We start from the raw sequence: 24,916 nt of genomic DNA on the forward strand, positions 1-24,916 counted from the left end.
CATGCACTCTGAGCTTGGGGGGCTCCCTATCTCCCCCCCCGTGCACACTGCGAGTGGGGGGCTCCCAATCTCTTCTCTCCCCCCTGTGCACACTGAGCTTGGGGGGGTTCCCTATCTCCCCCCCCATGCACACTGCACGTGGGGGGCTTCCTATCTCTTCTCTTCCCCCGCGCACACTGAGCTTGGGGGGCTCCCTATAGCCTCTCCTTCCCCCCCAGTGCACACTGCGCATGGGGGGCTCCCTATCTCTTCTCTCCCCCCCCATGCACACTGAGCTTGGGGGGATCCCTCTCTCCTTCCCCCCATGCACACTGAGTTTGGGGGGCTCCCTATAGCCTCTCCTTCTCCCCGTGCACACTGAGCTTGGGGGGGTTCCGTATCTCCCCCCCCCCGTGCACACTGCGAGTGGGGGGCTCCCTATCTCTTCTCTCCCCCCTGCCCCCCCCCGCGCACACTGAGCGGGGGGAGGGGAAACCAGGAAGCAGCCCGTGGAATTTTCCACTCCGGCCCGGACTCAGCACTGGCTCCGCCCCCCGGCCCTGGCGCCGTCCATCCCGTCATGCAATGCGGATCCAAGATGGCGGCCCCCATGCAGCGGGGCTTGTCCCGGCTCCTGCCGCTCGGGCGGTGCCTGCAGGTGGAGCCGGCTGGGCGCGGGACGCAGAGAGCGCGGGGGGGAGGCTGCGGGGCTTGGGGGGTGACGCGGAGTGAGCCGGGGGGGGAGGCTGCGGGGCTTGGGGGGTGGGGACGGAGAGTGAGCCGGGGGGGGGAGAGGCTGCAGGGCTTGGGGGGTGACGCGGAGTGAGCCGGGGGGGGAGGCTGCGGGGCTTGGGGGGTGGGGACGGAGAGTGAGCCGGGGGGGGAGGCTGCGGGGCTTGGGGGGTGGGGACGGAGAGTGAGCCGGGGGGGGGAGGCTGCGGGGCTTGGGGGGTGGGGACGGAGAGTGAGCCGGGGGGGGGGAGGCTGCGGGGTTTAGGGGTTGACGGAGAGTGAGCCGGGGGGGGGAGGCTGCGGGGTTTAGGGGGTGACGCGGAGTGAGCCGGGGAGGGGAGGCTGCGGGGCTTGGGGGGTGGGGACGGAGAGTGAGCCGGGGGGGGGGAGAGGCTGCAGGGCTTGGGGGGTGATGGAGAGTGAGCCGGGGGGGGGAGGCTGCAGGGTTTGGGGGGTGGGGACGGAGAGTGAGCCGGGGGGGGGGAGGCTGCGGGGCTTGGGGGGTGACGGAGAGTGAGCCGGGGAGGGCTGTGGCGTTTTGGGGGATGCAGATTGAGGCTGGGGGCTGTAGAACTTGGGGGTGTATAGTGAGCTGGGGAAGGCTGTGAGGTTTGGGGGGATATAGAGTGAGTTGCGGGAAGGCTGTGAGTTTTAGGGAGGATACAGAGTGAGCATGGGGGGGCATGCAAATTGAGCTGCAGGGGGAGGCTCTGCTGTTTGGTGGGGGGATGCCGAGTGAGCCGGGGGGTGAGGAGGCGGCTAGGAAGGCTGAGTGCTTGACTATCTGCATCTTTTCCTCAGGGTCTAGAACCCTTACTCAGTCCTACTAGACTGACTCAGACCTCGCTTCTGGTCCCAGTGAGAACAAAGAGACGGCACTTTGTCCCTCCTTCTGTCAATGCCAAGCATATGACTCAGGAGGAGCAGAAGCTGAAAGCCAGGGCTGCAGGCATTGTGATCCCTTATGAGCCCCCAGAACGCCCCATCCATCTTGCCTGCACAGGTAGGAACAGGATCAAAATGGTGTTGGTGTCTTCTAGGGGTGCGAGTTGGATGTGGGATAGAGGGAGAACTAATCCTAAGCGGAAGTGTGGGACCAGTAACCTAAGAAATCTGGGACCTTTGTCAATTGGTTCAAAATGGGGCTGTTGCCTCTGATTACATTCACTGCCTCTTCATGAAGAGAATAACCCTCACACTTAACTTCTATTTAGTGCTGCTGAATGGTGCCAGACTAATGGATCAGAGATGGGATGGATGGTGCATGGCAAGCTTTCGTTTCCCCCACAGGAACGTGCCTTTCTGTGATCTGCAGGGACCGCCTCTAGGGTTGAGAGGGGCGTCCGGTCTCTCTGATCCATTCAACCCCAGTCTGCCATGAAGTGGGCCAGTTATTGCTGATTGTGGTGGTGTTTCTTGTGTTGTGGAACCTGGATTGAGACTCACCAAACACCTCTCACAGGGGCCACCCAAGAGCCAAAAGATGGTAATAACTTTAGGTCCAAACCTGTGCTGTTTTGGGGCCAGTGCCCTAGCAGTGATTGGCGACCATTGTTGAACCTCTGAGATTTTTAATCCCCACTGTACTTCTGTCCCTTCCTTTAGGTTTTGGGATAAAAACATATTTAGGGAGTAAACAGGCAATCCAGTTTCCTACTTCTCCCTGGCTGTCTAGTATTTCACCTGTTTGTTCTCTTGAGACTTTCATGTTTCTTGAAGAACTTAACCTGTTGCCATGGTATTGATCTCTTCCTGTTCTCTCTCTCTCTCTGACACAGCTGGAATTTTTGACCCCTATGTGCCTCCTGAGGGTGATGCCCGCTTGTCTTCTCTGTCAAAGGAGGGGCTGAAGCAAAAGGCGGAGCAGCTGAAGCAGAGTGCTGCTTCACAATTAGCGTATGTATCCCAGGCTTCTGTTCAGGAGCTGCTTCGGTGTAGCAGCAATTCCACTGCAAAGCCTTGCTTGCAACTGTAGGATGCTCAGTTTTTCCACCCGGCTCTTGCCTTATTGCTGTACTGTCCTGTGTCAGTGCTGCTAACTCTGTGATATCGTCAAATAATCTTGGGGCGGGGGGGGGCTGTGATTTACTCATCGGTGTTTTGTCCCCAGGGGACCGTGTCCGTGATGTGCTACCTCCTGATAGACGATGGCTAGACTCTCATTTGTTGTTGTTTGTGTTACACTCGTGTCCCTAATTCCCAGCTAAGATTGGTGCTGTACTTTGCTAGACATTGTGTAGACAGAGTAAGAGACCAACCCTGCCCTAGAGAATTTACAGTCTAAATAGACAAGACAAAGGGTGGGAGGAGAGAAGTAGCAGCATCATCCCCCTTTTGGGGAACCAAGGTACAGGGATTAGATGACTTGCTCAAGGTTACACAAGGGGGTCAGGGGCAGAGCTGAAAATTGAACCTCAAACTCTTGAGTCCCACTCCAGTAGCTTAATCACAAGGCTATCCTTCCTCTCTACTTCCCTTCCATGTTCACGGCCTCTGCTCACTTGCAAAGCCACCGATCGGAAACTTCAACATGAGTCTCTGCCATTGGGAGTGAGCGCGGGGCACTAGTTGCGGGGTGAATTGCCTGACTTTTGTTGCAATGTTAAGTGCTGTATGGTGGTTGGTTATTCTAGACCACACACTACACCCATATAATAGCTTATCTTGGGCGCAAGGAGACTCTGTGTCATCAGGGAGTCCCTAATCAGTGACTCCGCAATGGAAAATGGGATTAAAGCAAGTGAAACTGTCTTGATCTTCTGGAGGATATGAGGGTTCTGAATTGCTCTTTGCTCGAGGGCACTATATTAGCTGTAAGCCATTGGACGCTGAGGGCGTCAGACCAGCTCCCATCATAAAACATTTCTTATCCTTGTCTTTGCAGAATCCGGAAGGTAAAAGATTATGATCCTGACTTCAGCACTAGAACATTCCCGGAGAAGGCCCAGGAGATATTCATTGAAGCTCACAATTGCCTGACAAAGTAAGAATTCGCAAAATTCTGTTACTCTGAAAAGTAAGAATTGTTCTTTCTGGGTGTTGTGGTTTTTTCAGGGCTTTCCTTTTGCTCTACTTATGTGCCATATTCTTTCCTCCTCTCTTTTTAGTAGATCGTCTTTGTTTCTCAGGTGCTATGTATTTCCTGCTGCTGCCTCCATAAATAGGAGGTGGTTGAGATGCCACAGGCCAATACTCCTTTAATTCCAGCTGACAAGGACAGCAAGAAACAAGAGGTGGCAAACATATCTGGAGCCTGATATCCAGATTTGTTGAGCATCTGCCACTCTCACTGAAATCGGTGGAAACGTGAACGCTCAGCACCTATGGAAATCAGCTATGGAAATCAGGCCCCGGAGGGATTGTTTTGATCCTAAGTGTTACAATGTCATGCTGATTTGCACCATTTTCCAGTGATAAGACAAAACACACTTCAAAATTGCATCTTGCTTAGTTTTAACCGCCAATAAAACAGCTGAGACATATTTGGCTTCCCAAGGGAGACCTGCTGTTAAATGTCATTGCCTTTGGGGCCTGGTTCCATTTGTGCTCTGTCCTTCATCTGAAATCCCAGTTCACAGCTCAGCCCTTTGCATTTTGCCAGTGGATTATATACAACATGTATGGGAAGCAGGGCTTCTTGGGTGTGTCTTTTCAGCACGTGCATCGGAGTAATGTGGTGTATTTCACTTTACAGTTTCAACAAGCAGAAACTTCACTCCCTGGTGACTGAACGCTGCTACCCGGTAAATATTTATCTGGAGTCAGCATGTCCTTTAGAAACCATGAACGGGCTGAACCATCAGCTGTCTCCTTTCTTTGTACTCTGAGAAATGAGGCAGAATACAAGTCAAGCTGGGAGTTAAGGACCAGGCACTTCGTCGCATACAGTCCGTGTTTATCTCGGGGGCAGAATGGACGTGTCTTGTAAACACATGAGTTTGGGATCTGACTGGAGCTGAAGGGATGCTGCTGTGTACTACGGGACCAGAATTTGATCTACCTTTTAGAGAACAATGAACATCATTTTTGTAGGATCTCCACAATGGGCTTGCTCCCCGCATTGGAGAAAATACCAGACTCCCCCGCTGATTTCGGAGAGCTGTAACTGCCCCTTTGGCTCTGCCACAGCAACTAACCAAGGGTCCCTGTTTGAACAAAGGAAATAAACAAAGCCACGTTAATTTCTGTTGCCTTGGAAATGTATGGGGAGGCCTAGTTCAGTTGAGAGCAACCTTGTTTTCATTTCCCTAAGATGCTGCTAAAACAGTGCTAAGGAAAAGTGTAAATTAAACCCTGTCTTTGAGTTCCTTTGTATTGGGGTAAGGGTGATACTGGAAGGGGCTCATCCATATCCCATGGAAAGCTAAGCACCCTTTAGGGTGCCCTAGAGACACTGAGTTTTTGTAACAGTGCTCAGCACTGCGACCGGGGGGGCCTGGGGTTAACCCCTCATGTTCTGCGTCTCCCACCATCGCGCCACGTGAGCACAGACGGCGCACTTATCCATTCATGGATTTGGAGCGTCTCTCTCCTCTGAGTGCAGGAGCCCGTCGACCAATTCGTCTTCGTGTTGCTAAGTGACGTCATTTTCTCCCTAGGAAATGGTGCGTGGGAACAGATACAATACCATCCGCTGGAACTTTGTGGAGTCGCTGGAGCCTCCCAGGGTGGTTCAGATTCGGTGCCCAGATATGGTGAACAAGGGCAACCTGTATGGACAGGTGACAGTCCGCATGCACACCCGGCAGGTACGGTCTCTTATCTGCGTGTTGTCGCACAGCCAGCCCTCGTTTGATGTCAGCATGACAGGTTTCATGGTTCTTCCTACAGACCTTGGCTATCTATGACCGGTTTGGGCGGCTGATGTACGGTGGGGAGCAGGTGCCGAAAGACGTCTTGGAGTATGTCGTATTTGAGAGGCACCTGGTCAACCTTTATGGCTCTTGGAGGGTACACGGCAAGATCGTGCCAGCCTGGGCTCCGCCAAAGGACCCCATTATCAAGGTAATACATCTGAGAGCGGGCACCCACTCCTGCTTTGTAGACCACGTGGTAAGTCTGCAAAACCACCCCTCAAGTCCTGCACTCAAAAGTTGCTCTTTCAGGACCTTGGTAGCTTCACCGCTGGTAGCGTTTCTTGCTTCTGCTGGAGGCTCTCTGGCGCACGCACCAGCCCCTCTTGCCGCTCTGTGTGATTCGGATTTTACAACAATGCTACAACAATTCGGGCAAAGAATAATACTTGGGGCTAAATATAGTTGAGCCACAGCCTGGTGCAGATGGTTGGAATGGGGACTAGGAGCTTTGGGGTTTGAATGGTGTGGGAGGCACAGGGAGAGGAATGGTCTTCTGGCTAAAGCACAGGAGATCTGGGTTTCTAGTCCTGGTTCTGCCACAGACATGCTATGTGTCCTCCAGTGATTGACTTAACTTCCCGATCTGTAAAATGGGGATAATGCTGACCAAATCTTGGGATGTTGGAAGGCTTAATCAGCTAAGGTTTGTAAAGCATTTGAGGTCTTCAGCTGGAATATGCTATAGACACTGATTATTGTTGGCCTGAGAGCTGATTGGAGGAGGAGATCAACCCCATTTGGCCATTTACACCCCCTGGGCTTGCTGCTGCTGCATGTGGCCAGGCAGAGACATGCATGGGCTATTACTGCTTTGCCAAACACCTGTTACAGCAAACAGGCTCCAGCTAAGGAAGGCTGCTGAGACGAGAGAAAGGGCATGGATGCTCCCACCACCCATGCACCATCTGGCCATCTTTCTTCTGGAGGGCTATGCAGTGCCATAACTCTGTGGTTGGCTTTGCAGTGCCATAACTCAGAGTGGTTGGCTTTGTAGCCTGGGAAGGTGTTCTTCTGTTAGCTATGGGGCTTTCAGTACAGAGCTTCTTTGCAGTCAGTCCGATGGCAAGCTAATTCGGTGTTTTGATCTCTCAGACGGTGATGGTCCCTGGCCCCATCCTGGACCCCTCGCAAGAATTTGATGAGATCCAGTATGAAATGCCAAAGTCCAAACGGACGCAGTGGTACAAATAACGGCAGATGGATGGGGCAGCGACGGCGGGTGAGAAAGCAATAGACCAGAGACGTGACCGCTCTTTGGTTGTGTGATCAGCATGACTGCGGGCCTCTATTCCAACTGAGCAGAGACGCCATCAGAGAAGTCTGTGCGGAGAAACTTACAACGAGCAGAATGCTGCCTGGCGCGGGTCGGCTCTTCCCCGTACCACACGCCGTCAAGTGTGCTGCCTCTCAAACTGTATCAGTTTTGCTCTGGAGACCAGTAATCCCCCATCTTCAGAATTGCTCATTAAGCAACCCTCCATGCAGGGACTGATGTCCCTGCTTCATTGGCCAGAGGAGTGTCTATGGGTGTGGAGTACCGTTCTTTTCTTTTTTCCTTCCCCTAGTTTGCCTCGGTGGGTGGTGCCCACGCCTCGATTCTGTGATTCTGAACCCCCTGTTCTCCTCCCTTGCTTGTGTCCCTATAGTCACAATAACAATCTGTGGGAGACGAGCGTCAAACTCTCCCACTCGAAGGTTGGAAACCAGGCTGTAAATTGCCGTCCACCCATCTTGCACCCAGAAATGGGGAGCTCCCAAATGGGGTTGTAATACTGCGCCTGTAATGTAATAAAACACCATGGGCTTGTTGACCCAGAAAGGTGTGTAAATTGCCATTTGCAGCCCAAGAGGCAGCAGGTTTTGCCGTCGATGCTTCTGGAAGGTCTGTATCTGATTGCTGATCATGAAGATGGATGATGGTATATTGCTGACAGTGGTTACAGGGGGCGGGTTGGCGGGACATTTTTGCACTCTCACAAGTTTTTGCAGCCCTGCTTTCCCAGTAGGACAGCTTGAGTCATCTGTTACCTTTGCCTCACTCTTGTCTCCCTGTGAGAGAAGTAAAAGGCTCCCAACCGGCTATGGGCTCCTCCCTCCCTCCTTGGACTGCTCATGTAGCTCCTCTCTCCCTTTTTGCTGTGAGTTGGCATTCTGCTTGCCAGGGCTGCTTTGGGGATCAGCATCCCCCTTGCTCTGTCTGTGTCTCACTGCGCTGGGGGAAGTGGTGTGAAGGTAGCAGAGCAGCCTGGCTGGGGCGTTCTGTTTAGTAAATAGAAACTGCCCTGTCACTCACCCTGGGAGAGTAGCAAAGTAGGCTTCATGTCTTAAACCAGCTAAGTCTCCAGCGTCCTAGTTGGCTTTCCGAAGGAGAGGATGATGAGCAAGTGACTTGAATGAGGTCACAAGATGCAGCTCTAGCTAGAATACCGCTGGCTTCTAGTCCTCAGAGCAATCCCAGTATGGATGTAGCTGCCTTTTGAAATTTACATACGTTTGCAGGTTGAGGAACGGCGACCGCACCTAGTGGGAATACAGCATTATTAGAAAATTACCATGTCATATTTTACCTTGGCACTCGGTGACAGATGCTGTACCCTGCAGTCCGTGTCCCAGAGAGCTTGCAACCTAAAGAAAGAGCCCCATTTTGTTAGCTTAGAAATAGAAACATTTCTTAAAAATGCGTAAGTGCCCCTCCTGATTTCTCAGTGGAGTGGAGTACACCCAAGGCAGGAGACACTCCATTTTCTTCAGTCTCCCAGGTTTTCCCAGAGTGCAGGGTTTGGCAAGTGCTTACACTACAGCTTACGTGTTTGGTCTCTTGGGGGAGAAGGCAATGGTGCTCTCTTGACCTGTCCTCAGACTCATTCCTTTTGCTCTTACAATCCAGCTGTTCATGTTTTAGCAGATGCCAGAACCTCTTGTATGCTACTTGACCCTCTTCAGGAGGCCATGTGCAGTGGGATTTGAGAGCATTATTCTTTCTGCCTCGGAGGAGAGTTGATCCCATCTGTTCCATATGAAGCCTGTAGTAAGAGTCTCTTAACTACTTATTCTTGCTTAATTCTGAAATATCTCCTGCGAGTGGAGTATTTCTAAAATCTCAGCCAAGGCCTTTCTCTCTCCATTGCGAGCAAAGCCAGCAATAGACCTCTTTAAGAATCCCTTTATTTTTGAACCCAGATCCCCCCGCCTTTCCCAAAAGAGCATCTTCTAAACAGAGCTTTCGGAGGATAGTCAGCCCATGGGCTCAGGGTTTATAGGGAAATCTCTCTACAGCTCCACCACGTGCAGACTGGGAGGGGAGCGGCTACCTAAGAAAAATCACAGTTTCAGACAGTTGTCCGTTTTGAGGCTGTGGTGACCAAAGCTGATGGTATAGTCCAGGGGTGGCCAACCTGTGGCTCCAGAGCGGCATGCAGCTCTTCAGAAGTTAATATGTGGTTCTTTGCATAGGCACCGACTCTGGGGCTGGAGTTACCGGTGCCGGGGTGGGGGGGAGGAGGAGGGTGCTCACTGCTCAACCCCTGACTCTGCCCCTTCCCCAAAGGCCCCCGCTCCTTCCTGCCCCCTTCCCTGAGCCTGCCATGCCCTCGCTCCTCCCCCTCCCCCCAGAGCCTCCTGCATGCCACTGGAGGCATGGGGAAGGAGCGGGATGCACTGATCAGCAGGGCTGCTGGCAGGCGGCGGGGAGCTAATGGGGGGCTGCTGATGTATCACTGTGGCTCTTCGGCAATGTCCATTGGTAAAGTCTGGCTCCTTCTCAGGCTCAGGTTGGCCACCCCGGTTTAATCTGTACGACACAAAGTGCCTTTCCTGCTCTGGTTTCTAGTTAAGAATCCATAGCATGTGGGCTCTGAGTGAAAGGTGCCCATTCCTCTCTTACGGGAGTCGTTGAACGGGTTTGTGCTCCTCAGGGGAAGGTCTGCGCTGGCCGTCAACCCTAACAGTGCAGTTAAACAGACCCTCCAAGTTCCACGTGTGTGCGCTGTAGTTTCCTCTCTGCTGCCTTGGGGAAGCCTGTAGTGTCTCTTCCATTAACATATTATTTAGCACCTAGAGGCCCCAACCCAGCGGAAGGCTGCAGTGTACAAACACTGTCTATCCTGGAGCGCTTATAATCTACGTAGACAAGACAAAGGGTGAGGGGGAAGTGACTTACTCAAGGGTCCAGTGGCAGAGTCAGGGATAGCCCCCTGATCTCCAGTCCAATGCTCTACTCACTAGACCATACTACCTCTCTCCAGTACCATGTTTTCTTGTTCAGAGATAGACGCTTGCACCAAAGTGCCAGTCAGGAGAAACACAGTTGCTTCCCTGTGTGACCTTCCGCCCACTGGAGCCCACACCTAGTGAAAGGACTGTGTTAAATACTGTATGGAAAGGGGTGGCCTGCAGTGAGGGCTGGGTATGCAAAAGCTTCCCCTAACTGGAGGAACAGCGCTGGGGAAAGTTACGCAGACCAGCTTGTCAAGCGGTGCACTGCTTGGGCCTATAATGAAATGAATGGTTCCGTAATCCTTACCCCTGAGCTGCAGCCTCAGCGACACCAGAGTCTTGAGAGAGAAGCGATGGGAAAAACCAGCAATAAATCTCAGCCAGTAGTCCTGCTTGTGGATATAGGTAACTCTCTTTATTCTCTGTATGTACATTTTCTTACACAATCGGATGATCCCGTGTGACATTCAGCGCTGAAACAGTTACGTACGCTATACGGTATCGCAACTCCCTACGGACACAGTGAAAGTAAAGGACGGGAGGGGAGAGGAGACAAATCCTGGGCCAAAGCCACGCGATGGGGGATGAAGCTAAAACATTCACTTTTGCTGTCTCTGACCTCACTGCTCCCATCTGAATGGGACAGGTGGCAAAGGTGAGGAATACTGGGAAGCTACTGTCCCGAGCAGCCCTGACTCCTGGAGAGAAGGGGAAAGGGCCAAGGTCAAGTTGGTAGAACTGGCATCTCTCTCACAGCGCTTTCTCTGTCATGGTCTCAGATCTATGCTAAGCTGGGCAGAGCTTGGGGCTGGGTGGGGACCTCTAAGCCCTGGCCATTCTCCCCCCATTTCTCTCCTCGTGGGGAAAGCTTTCCTTTGTATTTCTCTTTCTGTCCACGGTCAATAATTGTCCCACTGTCAATCTGCCGCTGCCCACGTCAGGCACCGTGTTTCCTCCTGTGCAAAGTTCCAGGGCGAGGAAGTTGCGTGCACCTTGCGCTGTACAATTCCCACCTGTTTTAAGGAGAGGGGAGAGGTCATGGGGAGAACGGGGCACTATCTAGAGCCAGGCACGGGGTGGGCAGGTAGGCACTGCTGGCTTCCCAGACGCCCCTCTGCTGACGCACCTTGGTCCTTGCCCAGCAGCACTTGTGCTCTCCTGACTAGGGCCTAAGGACCCGCTGCATTGATCCATGCTGCTCAGGCTCCCAGCATCTGCCCTCCTTTACACAGGGGCCCTTTCTTGGGCTGCTGCAGCATTAGGCCCTTTTGGGGACTGGGCTTCCAGCAGGCGTAACATCTCCAAACTCCACCTAAAAATTGGTGCAGGGTGGCGAGGGTGGGGTGGGGGACAGGACAATAAAGGCATCCAGGAAAACACACCTCTCTGTGTCGCCTAAAAGTGAAGGCTTGCTATTCTTGACAGTGAAAATGAAAGCGATTACCCTTCCTGGGGAGGCTTGGATGCCTTCTGGGCCAAGAAGCGGAATTGTAGCCCTAGGCATGTTCGCACAGGGTGTGATCACACAGACACGCACAGTAATCAGTAATGACAAAGTGCTTTGGAAAGTTAGTGGCATTGTTAGTTAAGACAATAAACACCCTTAAGTTGGAGTTCCCGTGACAGCAGTGTAACAGTGCCGTGTATTTAGCCAGCTGCGTCACTGGTACTGCGGTGAGTGATCCCTGGGGTTCGTTAATACCGAGGTTTCTAAAAGTGAAGCATTGGAAGGGCCTGAAGGTTAGTTTATTCCCCGGGAAGACATCCAGAGATTTGTGGCAAGAGAAAAGAGAATCACTGACTCACAAATAACATGCAGGCACTGAGCCAGCATCACTGGAATGAAACAAAAATGGCTCGTTTCAGATACATGAAATTTGTGTGACTGGTTCAGGGCCTCTGTGGGGAATTTGAAAGTAACTTAATTTGAAATCTAGGCAACAGAGTGACACGCGACTGGAGTGGAACATAAGCAGCAGTTTGTTTATCTCAAGCTTCAAAATCTGAACTAGATTACTGGAGCTACCCTTCACCAAAATGAAGATGGCTGCAGCGTTCGACGAGTGATCGGTTGGGCTGTTGGCAATGACTTGAAAAGCATCTTCCCTTTCCTACTCGGCCTCATCTTTGCATTGACCCTGTCCCCATGTTCCACCTCACTATTATGTTTCGTTCAGCTCTGCACAATAGGCTTTTCATTGACGTTCAAGGTCCGAGCCTGTCAATTGCAGAAGTCTCTCAATACCCGTTGTCTTCAAATTTTAGACTCCAGTTGTGTGCCCAAAGTGCTGCTAATTACGCCAAACACAACTGTTTCCCTGTTGCCTTGTCCTCCCCTGTGTGTTATGTTTTCTCCACTGGCTAGCTCCCCTCTGTTGCTAAGATTGGTAACTCTTTGGGGCAAGGACTGCCTTGTCATTACAGACTCAGCACTCGGCACAGTGGAGTCTTGATCCTGACTGGGGCCTCCACCATAATACAAATGTTAAACAACAATAATTTGAAGGTGCTCAGCACCTTGCAGGAGGTGACCTTGGCAGGCTCAGGCCTGGAAGAGAGGGTCAGTGACTTGGGAAAATACAAACCTCAAAGTAAGTAGCTCAAGGGAGCAGTAAGGTTCCTCAGATAGGCTAAGGATGAGCAGCATTTTGGGTGTAAGGCTTATCGACCCCTCATTAAGTTTGATTTATCCTCCTGTATGGGCCCATTGGTTGCACACCAAGGAGTTCCATGCACTTCCAGACTATCAGCTAACTGAGACATAGCTGTAAATGGAGAATCATATGATGCATGCCAAGCACATCCCTCCTCATTTCACCAGAGCTTGCAGCCGAGACTTTTTGTTTAGTGAGTTACAGTTTTAGATGACCGCGTTGGACATATGGCTGGTGGAAGTGTGTGAGGCTGGCTTTGAGGATGGTTTTAACGCTTTCCAATACCACTGGTTTGACAAAGAGGACACAACAGAACCTCGCTATGTGTTGACAGACAAAGGATGGAATCTGCAGAATATCACAGTTGACTTGGGTTTTCAGTGAAGGCAGAAAATTGCAACTGTCCCCTGACAGGAGTGGCCCATGGAGAGTCCAAGTGTGGTTCATTTCCACTAACTGAGAGGATCAAGGATATTTGCGTCTGGGATTTTGTCACCCACGCCATCGACTGTCAATGTAGGATTCAGTCCTTAATCCAGGTTTGGTGGACACGCAGTAGGCAGGGCTAAGAATTGAAGCAGTCATTGGTTGAAGTCGCCTTCTCGCCTCATCTGCATCCGTTTCCCACCCTTATGGAAAAAGCTACTCACAGTCCCATGGGACGTCTGATTTGGTTGGGCTGGGACCCCTGGTTTCCTCTCTCCGTTTTTCTGCTGTTTTGCTTCTGGCTGGGGTGGCGTGGATGGGACTGACGTCTCCCGCCTCCAGCCGACGCGCCTCCGAGGTTTTGCTGGTTTCTGCTCCATCCTTTGCAGCCGCCGTTGGAGCCCCTTCCGCTTCGCACGGGCAGATGTCTGCCGTCCTGCTGCCACCTGTGCTAAGACACCTGGCCACGCCCGCTTCCCGGGGGGGCACATTTGCCATCATGCTGTGGGCTTTGCTGAAACCTCTCAGGGGCTTTGGGTCAGGCACGAGGTGATGCAGCGGCTTGTGTTCGGCCTGACCCATGGGTTTATTTTTTGATTTTTTTGGCGGGGCTGTTGGAGTTCCCGTAACAGCTGTGCTGGCTGTTTCCATGGCCTGCTTTTCAGTCCGACTGGGCAAGGCTCCTTCGACGTCCCACGGGCATATTTCTGCCTTCGAACTTTCTTTCTCAACCGCTTTTGGATCTAATCCTTCCCAAGGGCAAATATCGGACTTTTTGCTCTCAACGCTGTCAGATTTCCTCGATGAAATTTTGCCCAGGTCAGTTGTTATAGAGGAGTCCTCCCAGGGGCAGATGGACTCTCGCTGGCTGCTTCCCTTCTCCAGCATTTTAGATGGGATGTCTCCAGTTCCTCTTGAACCTGTCTGCTCCCCCGCACTTGTGTCCTGTCTTAATTTCCCTTTATCTGATGGAGCTTCAGACACTTTCCCAGGGCATATTTCAACTTTAATGCTGGCTTCAACCTCCTTGCTTTCCCAAGGGCAAACGTCTACCTTTTTGCTCTCCACACTGCCGGATTTCTTTGAAGGGCCTTTGAACGGTTCAAAGCTTTTACTGTCCATTTTTACAGAGGATTCCTCCACACTCATGGTCTCCCAGGGGCAGATGGACTCTCGCTGCACCTTCTCCAGCATTTTAGATGGACTCGCTGCTGCTTTTGAGGTGATGCTCTGGTCGCCTTTGGAGAGACCAACTTTCTCCTGTGTTTCTTTCTCTGGTGGAGTCTCAGCTACCTCCCAGGGGCAGATTTCAGTTTTAACACTGGCTTCAACATCTGCATTTTCCCAGGGACAAACCTCTGCCTTCTTGCTTTCAACACTGTGCGATTTCTTTGAAGCAGCTTTATACAGATCTAGGCTCTTTGTAGCAAGCTTGATTGAGAGTTCCTCCATATCCATACTCTCCCAGGGGCAGACAGATTCTCGCTGACTGCCCCCTGTCTCTAACTTCTTAGATGGCATATCTCTGGTCTCCCTTGAACTGGCTGTGTAAGCTTCATCCCTATCCTGTTTTATTTTCCCTTTATCCGATGAAGTTTCAGCTGCTTCCCAGGGGCAGATTTCCGTTTGAATGCTGGTTTTGACCTCTGCACTTTCCCATGGACAAACCTCTGCCTTTTTGTTATCAGCATTGTCAGATTTCTTGGAGGAAACTTTAGATAGATCAAAACTTTTGGAAACTGGTTTTATTGATGGGTCCTTCACATCCATGGTCTCCCAGGGGCAGATGGAGTCCCTCTGGCTGCTCCCCTTCTCCAGTGTTTTAGATGCACCTGTTGCTTTTGACCTGATGCTCTTATCCTCTTTGGAAGTCACACCAACTTTACTTAATAAAGTTCCTTTCTCTGGTGGCGCATCAGCCACCTCCCAGGTTTCAGCATTAACACTGGTTTCGACCTCCGCTGTTTCCCACGGGCAAACCTCTGCCTTTCTGCTTTCAGCGCTGTCAGATTTCTTTGAAGTCCCTTTTGGCAGATCAGTGTATTTTGTGTCAGTTTTTGCTGACAGTTCCTCCATGTCCAAGCTCTCCCAGGGGCAGATGGCCTCTCGCTGGCTGCTTCCCTTCTCCAGTGTTTTGCCTGGACCTGCCGCTGCTTTCAGCGTGATGCTCTTGTCTCCTTTGGGAGCTCTGTCTTTACCCTGTTTCACTGGTGGAGCTTCAGTTGTGTCCACAGGGCATATTTCATTTTTGACACTGGTTATAACCTCTGCAGTTTCCCAAGGGCATGCCTCGGGATTCTTGCTGTCCATCTTAGAGCGATGGGACGTTTTAGCTTCATCCATGCTCCATTGTTGGAGGGTACCACCAGAATTTATGGTCTCCCAGGGACACATGGATTCCCACTGGCTCCTCATCCTCTCCAGCTTCCTACGTATGGTGCCTCCTGTGTCTTTTGAACTCCTCCTTTCTGCTCTGCTGCTTGCTTTGGCTGGAACTGACCCCTCTTGGGCACCATCTGCTTCTTCCACACTCACCTCCCATGGGCATATTTCAAACATTTTGCTGGCGTCCTTGTTTTGCTGGGGTGGGGTTGTATTCGCCTCTTCCCAGGGACAGATGGTGGCTTGTTTACTCATCTTCTGCCTGCTTTCCTCGGGACCTCTGGCTGCGGCTTCTCGCCTTGCCGTCCTGCCGATGGATAGCGTTGAGGTTTCTGCTAGTTTGGGCTTATCGTGTCTACTGCCAGCCTCTTTTTCTTTCTCTTTCTCCCTCTGGCTCCCCTCGTCCTCCTTCCTTCCTTTAATGCTGCTCTTCTCCCTTGCCCGGTTAAACGCTCTAATGGCTAACCCTAAACTCTTGAGGGAGCTTTTCTGGGGGGAGATTTTAAGGCTTTGGGCTTTTGCCAGAGAGCTGTTTGGTTTCTCGGCACCTCCTGGTTTGGTCGGCTGGTTCTGCTGACTCTGATTGAAACCTTCCTCCTCCGCCAGTTCCCACGGGCATATTTCTGCAGCAAAGGAAGGTCCAGACAGCAGCCTGCTCTTCCCAGGCGTGGACGGAGGTTGCACATTATCTTCTCCCCGCTCTGCCTTCTCCATCTTTCCTGCAAGCTCCTCCACCTCCCATGGACCTGTATCTTTGGAACCCTGACCAGGAGCGTCTGTGGCAGGCCGCATGTGCTCCTGAGCGTCCCCGGGGGCAACCTCGCTCCTTTCGAGACTGTGAGCCAAGCTTTGGTACCTGATGGGTGGTTGCGGTGGTGTTCTCCTGCTGGCAGGGGGCACCCTCCCTGACAGGTGAGAGCTGTCAACGCTGATGCTTTTCATTGGGGCATACGTGACGTGTTTCTGCACCTTGCTGTCTGGTGGGGTCACTTCCTCCCCCCAGGGGCAAACGGTGGCCCTGTCAAAGCTGTCTTGCAGGAAGAAGCTCACGGTCCCTTGGGCTACGTCGTCGCTCTGCGGCTGCTTCCCTTCCTCCGGGGCCTGCTCAGTGGCCTCCCCGCCATCTGCCTGCCCTGAGGATTGCATTGCAGGAGTGGAAGCTCCCTCCTTCCCCTTGCCCTCCTTTTCTCCAGCTTGTTCACAGCTATCTTCCAAATACGCCCGGCTGGTCAACAGCAGGGCCTTCTCTCTGGCACTCATGAGGACGCTGAGGGATTTCTGCAAGGGGGAGGGTTTGGGGTGAAGGGGTTTCTTGTCCGCCAACAGGTTGTGGGCACTGGCAGACTTGTAGACGAGGGGGGCCGAGTCCAGGGAATCGCCTTTGGTTCTCTCGGCGGCTTTCTTGGCCAGCTTTTTCCTCATCAAGGTGTCCAGCAGCGGGGGTTCCTTGCAGATGCTGTCGCGCCTGGGGGGCGAGGAGCCCTCCTTGGTGTCCTGCACGTGGTCGTAGGTGCTGTGGGACTTCCTCAGAGAGAAGGCTTTGTGCCTGGAGGAGTCATCTTTCACCTTCACACTGGAGCTGCCGGAGTCCAGAAGCCTTCTTTTGTAGGAGCCGGAGCGACTCCCACCGCCACCCGTGCCGGAGCTCTCCTTGCCCTCTCTGCTGCACTGCCGAGACACGGACTCTGGTATCTCGGTGATGCGCCTCATAATGGAGCGGCCCAGGCCCTTCTTGGAGCTCCTCTTTTTCTGAAGGTGAGGGTTGTTGGCGGTCATCTTCTTGGTTTTGTGGACCTCCAGCTGCGTGTAAAGCTTTTTTAATTCATCCTACACGTTGAGTGGAGTTTGGGAAGGCAGAGGAGAGAGGATAAAAAGAAAGGAACACAGATAAATACATAAAAACCTCTTATTCAATCAAAGTTTAACACCACCACTTGGTTGGCTCGGCTTTGGAGCTAAAACCATAGGCCTCTGCTCCTTGAGTGAAAGGACCAGGTCTGTTAGCTTGGGAAATGGTAGCCAACCAGCCGGCCAGGCCTGTGTTGGAAACCGGGTGCACGAGACACCGGGGGGAAGTTCAGAATCAAACTCTTGTTTTTTGGCCAATGTCTTTGAATTTATTTTCATCTACAGAAAACAAATTTTCCACAGAAAACAAATCCATTTGCCGCCCAGCTCTAGCTATTCTCTGCAAGCCCAGGAATTAACAGCAAGACCGGTTGCTCCTGGGATGGGCTGACATGGGGGAGCACATACCCTGGAGAGCTATACAGCCTCCCATAGTGAGATAAGAAATCTGATCCAATCAGGGATGAGTCATGTTTACTCAGTTTCCCCTCCCCTCTCACCAGGGTGAGTTTCTAAGCCCCAATTTCCAGTTGTTGGGCTGATCGCGACATCGCAGAGCGAATCTTGATTAAACTGGATCATCCGGTCCTTTTGAGGGGTGTTTTTTCAGGGGTGGGATTTTCAGAAGGAGGTGCCTAAATCCCATTGGAAGGCTCCTCATGGCCCTTTGCGCCTATGAACCTCTGAAATGTACGTCAGCCTCTGGGTTCATTTTCCTTTTGATCAGGGGTGTAAAATGTGTCTGGATTTCCTTCAGAAGAGGGGTGGAAAGGAAGGGAGGGCGGTAGTGAGGGGGTTTGGATTGAGCTGGGATATAGCCATCCATTGTACCAGCACCACCATGCAGGATTTTTAAACCCCTGATTAATAATAATAATAAATAATTAATAAAGAGCCCAAGATGCTGGGCGCCCACAGCAGCTGCTGAAGCCAACTGGCACTGCAGGTGCTCAGCACCTTGGAAAACCAGACTCCTCATTGCTAGCCCCTAAAGGTGCAAAGGAAAAACCCTCCACTTGTGACCCACTGCAGCGGTCCGTGCCTGGGTCTTCAGCAAGGCAGACAGAACCAACCGGCCTGTGGGGTGACTCCTGTGAGTAAGGGCTGACAGATCAGGCCCGGATAAAGCTGTAAACTTGGCACACCCCCGGCCCCCATTTCCACTGAGTGTTGACTCTGGAGACTAACAATGACATTGTCGAGGTCAGCCTTATTGACTACTTTGCTACTGACGGTCCCATGTTCTCCACTGCTGCTGGAGGATGGGTGAAGCAGCCCCTGCTTCCACCCCCTGTCCCATGATCGCGGAGGGATGTCACCCCTCACTCGAGGAGGGAAGGGAGATCCACGAAAGCCCCAGGGCAGGCATAACCCTCGCCACCCCTTTTCTGTTTGCTTCAGGAGAAAGACTGCAAAAGGCAACTCTTACTCTGCACAGTCCTGTATAGCTAGCGTCAAAAGAAGGTCCTGAGTGTGCCACCCACCCGAATGTCATCGGGGTCAAGACTGTGCTCGCTCCATGCCGACGTGATGCTGTTGTTCAGGTAGGAGCCCGAGCGCCGCATGTCCAGCTCGTCCTCGTACACTTCCGCTGCGATCTCCTCCCGCAGGGGTGATTTGGCATGCAAGAACTGGGGGAAGAGAGCAGTGGCAGGGGTTGAAGCCCTTGCTGCTTGCAGGCTGGGGTTGTCAGGGCAGCCGGGGGAGTTTGGCCCGCAAATGCACCTATCTCCTCTTGGATGCCTTTGCAAAACCTTACGCCATCTCACCTCTCTTTCTCCTTAATGGCCTGGGGCATGTCTTCCCTGCAGAGTTATACCTGGAGCGTCCCCCTCGCTCGAGTCCCAGCCACACACGCGAACTCTTCTCCCGAGCGCGGTGGGGCTGTTGACATCAGTTGCTCGGCCTTAGAGAGGGAATAGGCTACCGATCGAGTGAAACTCAGCGGCCTCTCTGTGTGGACGCAGGCTAGCTCCGTTTTGACTGACTCCCAAAGACCCCCATGATACGCCGCCCCCTCCTGCCCCCCCGGGAGCGTGCGCAAGGCCGGTGTGGACACAGCCGCTGGGGTGCTGTCATGTGGCCACGCACCCTTGAGCGAGGCCAACTTGAGAGGAGCAACCTGGGTGTAGATAACTGGAGTGAACTCTGCAGTGAAGACAGACGCCTCCCGTCACCCCGCCTGGGCCGAGCCTGCAGTAGACCGTAGACCCTGGCTTCACTGCAGCTTTGCACCAGTTAACCGGCGTGGTTGGCGCTAAACCCCTCGGTCGCTCAGATACTAGCCAGGGCAGCTAATGGTGCGTCACCCCTGCTGGAGGCCTGGGTACCCTGTTTTTTGGCAGCACCCCTGAATGGTACCTGAGTGACTGGTTTGGCTGGCCCTCCTTCCTCCCAGCTCTCCGTGCAGTGGGATAACCCAGAATGCTTTGCCCACCACTGCAATACATGCAAGCCCTCATACGCTATCTACCCCTCTGCCAGCTCTGCACCCCAGCCCTGGGCATGGGGGGCACTGCTGGGCAGGCTGGAGGAGGGAAGGGGAGTAACAGGGACTGACCTGTCCCCCTGCAAAGTCCCATGGGGCAGTCCTTGCTGCACCGTCCCCTACCGTTTCTGAATCAGGGCCGTATCCATTGCCTTCCTGTTGTCTCAGTCCATCCAAGGACAAATCTGCCCTTCTATTTCCAATGCTGCAGCATCTGCAAATGGTTATCCCTTGCGGGCCAGGCAGTTCCCGAGGAGCAGGCAGGCTGTTCAGCTTGTTAGGGATGGCTCTGGGTGCTTTAAAAAGGGGAATCTACCCCAAAGGTAACTGGGAAGGGAAAGCAGGATTGTGTTTTCAGCCTCCGGGAGAGCAATGCTGGGGGAAGAGGCCGGAGGCAGGTTACCTTTGGGATGAAGAGCAGTGCGAGCGTCATGGTAATGGTGACATGCGTGTGAATAAAGAACAGCAGCAGCGTCCAGTCGGGATGCAGCGAGGGAACCATCACGAACCTAGACGGGGGTGGGGGGAGACGTAATTTACAGAGGGCCAGACTTGGTCTTTCTTCCCCATGGCCTTGGGGAATAAAATCTTACTCGCACATTTGCAAAAGGGGCTGGGGGCTAAAGTCCCAGTGACGGCGGCTGGGAAGCTTCCCATGCAGTCTCTTGGCCTTTGGATCCGGACCAAGAGAGGCACCGCATAAAAGCTTTGGGCCAGATCCCCTTTGCTCTGCCCCTTCCTTGCGCAGGCAGTGACTATGCCTTTGTTCAGGGGCCTGATTCACCTCTCCTGGCCCCTGGTGTAAGTCAGCAGTAGCTCCACTGACACCAGTGGCTTTACGTGGATGTAACACAGCTGGGGGGCGGGGAACCCATCCCAATGGGAGTTTGGCCTGAGAAAAGCCTGATTAAAAACAAAAGTCCCCAGCATTTGGCCTGTCTCATTAAATTATCCCACCCCTTCGCTGGGCAAGGTGGGGGTGCCATCCCAAAGTATTCAGGTGATGTCCCCAAAACAAGAACCCCTCCCCAGCAGTTGCTTGCTGTCCTGCTAGTTGGTGCATACGTACACTCTGCATCTACCTGTCAGAATGACCCCTCGCTCTTATCTAGCGCAGTTCTGTAGATCTCAAAGCGCTTTACAAAGGTTGGTCCCGTTATCTCCATTTTACAGATGGGGAAACTGAGGCATGGAGCAGGGCTGCGACTTGCTGAACATCACCCAACAAACCAGTTGCAGAGCCAGGAATAGAAGCCAGGTCTCCGGGGCGCTACCCTTTAGGCAATGCTGCCAGTCTCCTTCGGTACTAACACTCTCAGGAGTGGACCTCTCTAGCTTTACCAAGGTGGTAAGTATTATTCTCCACAATGTGCTGCTGGGGGTGGGAAACTGAGGCTCCGAGTGGTTAAAGTGATGCGCCTTATGTGAGACAGAGAGTCAGTGACTAGAACCCAGGATTTCTCAGACTTCCAGTCTCCTCCTCTAGCCTCTGAACGACTCTCCCTCCAGCTGGGAGTGGAACCCAGACATCCTGAACCCCATCCTCTGCTCTAAGCACTAGGTCCCATTGCGGAGCATTTAGCACCCTGGGTTGGTGGGACAGTGCAGGGGGCGTCACTGGTCCTGTTGTACACCGTTGGGGATCTCACTCTGCAGTGCTGGTTCAGGGGCTGGGGATCTTGCTCGTGCTGGGAGCTGAGCTGGGAGATCAGAAGAGGGAGGAGGAAAGAGCTGCCCGATGGGGTGACCTGGTTTTGAATGAGCTCAAGTTGCCACTTGCACTTGACCTGCCCCTGTGACTAATATCTACAGCACAAGACTCAGCTGGTGTGCAAAATCTAGGTCCAGCCCTGGCGGGAGAGGGGAGTGGGATTGTGTTTGTTGCTGACATGTGAGTCTCCAGCTCCCTTTCTGTCTGAACTGGACTGAGCTGTGGGCACCCAGGGCAGAGAGAGCACCAGGTCCTGCAGCCAAAGGGAACCTCTGGCTGGGTGATTCCCCATCCCCACCTGACAACGTGGAAGGCTGCAGAGATGATCATCTCATTGTGCAGGGCGATGCCCATGTAGCGAGGTTCATGGAAGGCAGAGGGCACCGTCCGGGTGGCGTAGCACAAGAAGCTGCCCCAGAATAAGAAGAGCATCTCAGCTGGCAGGAGAAAAAGAGAGATGAGCAGTAAAGGCCAGGGCCCGTTTCTCTAGGACATTCATTTTTTATATCGAGGCACTGTGGTCCATGGAGCTCAGGTGCCAGCCGGTTGATGGTCTAGTTAAGGCGAGCTAGCTGGCATGAACTCTCTGTTAGGAGGGCAGCCTTCTTCCATGCCCATCCTCCAAGCACTTCTCTCTGCCTAGAGCCAGAATGGCCTGTATGCCGCAAGCCCAGATTGATTACGGGACAGGATCACTGTGGTTCTGAAGGCAGCGTTGTGATCCCCAGAACCACGGCACATCATTGGAGTCGTCAGGACCAGGATGGGAAAGAGGGGTAGCCCCGGAGACCTGCCTGGATATCCCCTCTATTTTGTTTTATTTGCCTCTCTCTGCATCCGTGGACATATACCCGCAAGAGAGAACAGGAGGGGAAGCCCGTATGTGTGGATTGCACTATAAGTCCAATAGCTTCCACTACTTTGCTTCTGCCGCAGATCCCAGACATTGTGCCTTCGAGCACGCGTCTCCCCATCAGTGCCCGGTGCGGGACATCCCCATGTTGCCCAGGTAGGTGCGGGAGCCTGAAAGGAGGCCTGCCCAGCACCTCCACAGCACAGCGGGTGGAGTGGATGACCAACAGCAGAGGGTTCTCCCATGAGGGGCATCTCAGTGCTAACGCGCGGCCTTTCGTCATTAGCCAGGCGCATTTCCAGGAGCCATTCTGCCCCTCCTTGCCACGAGCCAGGCTCTGCCACTCTCGCTCCTCTCAGGTGGTACTTTAAAGCAGGAATAATCCCGCTGAGGCCACTTGGGGAGCAGGGTAAGCGTCAGTATAAAAACCTGGCCCCGTGTGGTTTATATTGAACCTGCTTGTGGCTTTCCTGTCTCCTTGCTGAGAATTGCTCTGTGCCAGAACTGGTCGCAGTGCGTATGTCTACACTACACACTAAGCTTGGGTTCTGACTCAGGTTTGAGCCCAAGCCCCCACTTCTGTCCACACACAAATCAGTCTGACCCAGGTCAACAAGCACTCAGGACCCAAGTCCTAGGACCCTGCTAGGTGGGTGGCTCAGAGCCCAAGCCCTGCTGAGACTTGGGTCCAAGCCCTGTCGTTTTGCAATGTGGACACAGTTCAAGCCACAGACTTGAGTCAGAAGAACATGTTAGAACGACTGTGAGACGCGGGTCCAGCAATTGTAAACCCAGGTTTAACACTGCAGGGTGGACTCTCAAGCATGGGATTGGAAACACTGAGTCCACAAGGGTAGTGATCAATGGCTCCATGTCTAGATGGCAGCCAGTATCAAGTGGAGTGCCCCAGGGGTCAGTCCTGGGGCCGGTTTTGTTCAATATCTTCATAAATGATCTGGAGGATGGTGTGGATTGCACCCTCAGCAAATTTGCGGATGATACTAAACTAGGAGGAGTGGTAGATACGGTGGCAGGTAGGGATAGGATACAGAGGGACCTAGACAAATTGGAGGATTAGGCCAAAAGAAATCTGATGAGGTTCAACAAGGATAAGTGCAGGGTCCTGCACTTAGGACGGAAGAATCCAATGCACCGCTACAGACTAGGGATCGAATGGCGCGGCAGCAGTTCTGCGGAAAAGGACCTAGGGGTGACAGTGGACGAGAAGCTGGATATGAGTCAACAGTGTGCCCTTGTTGCCAAGAAGGCCAATGGCATTTTGGGATGTATAAGTAGGGGCATAGCCAGCAGATCGAGGGACGTGATCTTTCCCCTCTATTCGACATTGGTGAGGCCTCATCTGGAGTACTGTGTCCAGTTTTGGGCCCCACACTACAAGAAGGATGTGGAAAAATTGGAGAGAGTCCAGCGAAGGGCAACAAAAATGATTAGGGGTCTGGAACACATGACTTATGAGGAGAGGCTGAGGGAACTGGGATTGTTTAGTCTGCAGAAGAGAAGAATGAGGGGGGATTTGATAGCTGCTTTCAACTACCTGAGAGGTGGTTCCAAAGAGGATGGTTCTAGACTATTCTCAGTGGTAGAAGATGACAGGACAAGGAGTAATGGTCTCAAGTTGCAGTGGGGGAGGTTTAGGTTGGATATTAGGAAAAACTTTTTCACTAGGAGGGTGGTGAAACACTGGAATGCGTTACCTAGGGAGGTGGTAGAATCTCCTTCCTTAGAAGTTTTTAAGGTCAGGCTTGACAAAGCCCTGGCTGAGATGATTTAATTGGGGATTGGTCCTGCTTTGAGCAGGGGGTTGGACTAGATGACCTCCTGAGGTCCCTTCCTACCCTGATATTCTATGATTCTATGATAAGCCTGGGTCCTACAGACAAGTCCACTGAGTCTCTTTAAGCACCCTGCCCCATTTGGGGGCTCTGTGTCCTTAGACCTTTGTAGACTCTGGTACAATGACATATCTGGGCAAACTGAAGGCCCCCTCCCCTCCCTCTCTTGTGATGTCCGAAGCTTCGGACGCAGGGTCTCACCCACAACCATCATGTAGTCCCACCGGTCATGGTCGCAGATGTAGAACTGAAGCCCCTTGGCAGTCTGGGAGCGGATCACCAGCGGGATGTTCTTATCGATGTTCTCCAACATCCCCACCGTCCAGGCAGCCAGAAACCAGAGCACCAAGAGCAGGATCAGCCCCAGCATCTTCAGCACCCGCCCGCTGGTCATGTAGGGCATTCGCTGGGCTGAGCGGGAGAGGAACACCTTCAGCACCCTGCATAACAGAGAGGGAGGAGGTGACTGTAGCTTCCCCGTGGGCCTTTCCTTCGATGGCCAGCTGATGGCGGACTTAGGACTTCCTGAGGTCCCTTTGTGCTGGGTGGGTTTTAACCTGAGCGCTCTGGAGTCTCATTGCATCTTGTCTGCACTGTCGTGCTGCTAAAGGAAAAGCCCACCTGATAGAAGGGTATTAAAATATTAATTATATCAGGTCCAAGGCCATGCAGGTAACTGCAAACTAGCACGAGGGTGAGAGTTCAACAGCGAGATTGTAAACACCTTGGGTGGGAGAACTGTCTCTTTGTCCTGTGTTTGTACAGCACCTGGCACATTGGGGGCCAGGCGGCTCCTGGGTGCTATGATAATACAAATAATTAATCATAATAAACAAAATGACCCCCTCTTGTATGGAGCAAGTTCTGCCCGTATGCCTATAGACCGACATTGGGCCTGGGTGAATTATGGTTTTTAATT

General features: G+C 52.8%; 2 protein-coding genes across 2 annotated transcripts in view; one reads left to right on the plus strand and one right to left on the minus strand.

Moving 5' to 3' along the window:
* The first annotated feature begins 550 nt into the window (after nucleotides 1-550).
* MRPL45 (mitochondrial ribosomal protein L45) lies at nucleotides 551-7,402 on the plus strand. Its single transcript, XM_084615641.1, has 8 exons — nucleotides 551-637; nucleotides 1,513-1,714; nucleotides 2,490-2,607; nucleotides 3,596-3,694; nucleotides 4,406-4,454; nucleotides 5,310-5,459; nucleotides 5,542-5,715; nucleotides 6,660-7,402. Exons 1-8 carry the CDS (start codon nucleotides 560-562, stop codon nucleotides 6,756-6,758), a joined length of 969 nt encoding a protein of 322 aa, XP_084471767.1. The 5' UTR covers nucleotides 551-559; the 3' UTR covers nucleotides 6,759-7,402.
* Nucleotides 7,403-10,174: 2,772 nt separating this feature from the next.
* The window catches only part of GPR179 (G protein-coupled receptor 179), a 36,972-nt gene continuing 22,230 nt past the window's right edge, over nucleotides 10,175-24,916 (minus strand). Inside the window, exons 7-11 of the mRNA XM_084615640.1 lie at nucleotides 24,199-24,437; nucleotides 21,590-21,728; nucleotides 19,984-20,089; nucleotides 18,577-18,723; nucleotides 10,175-17,071 (exon numbers count right to left, since the gene is read on the minus strand). Of these exons, the coding sequence (XP_084471766.1) occupies nucleotides 13,079-17,071; nucleotides 18,577-18,723; nucleotides 19,984-20,089; nucleotides 21,590-21,728; nucleotides 24,199-24,437 (4,624 nt within the window). The 3' untranslated portion in view covers nucleotides 10,175-13,078. The remainder of the gene's footprint in view (nucleotides 17,072-18,576; nucleotides 18,724-19,983; nucleotides 20,090-21,589; nucleotides 21,729-24,198; nucleotides 24,438-24,916) is intronic.

The sequence above is a fragment of the Lepidochelys olivacea genome (genome assembly GCF_965140295.1).
Source record: "Lepidochelys olivacea isolate rLepOli2 genome assembly, chromosome: 27".
NCBI classification, from domain to species: Eukaryota; Metazoa; Chordata; order Testudines; family Cheloniidae; genus Lepidochelys; species Lepidochelys olivacea.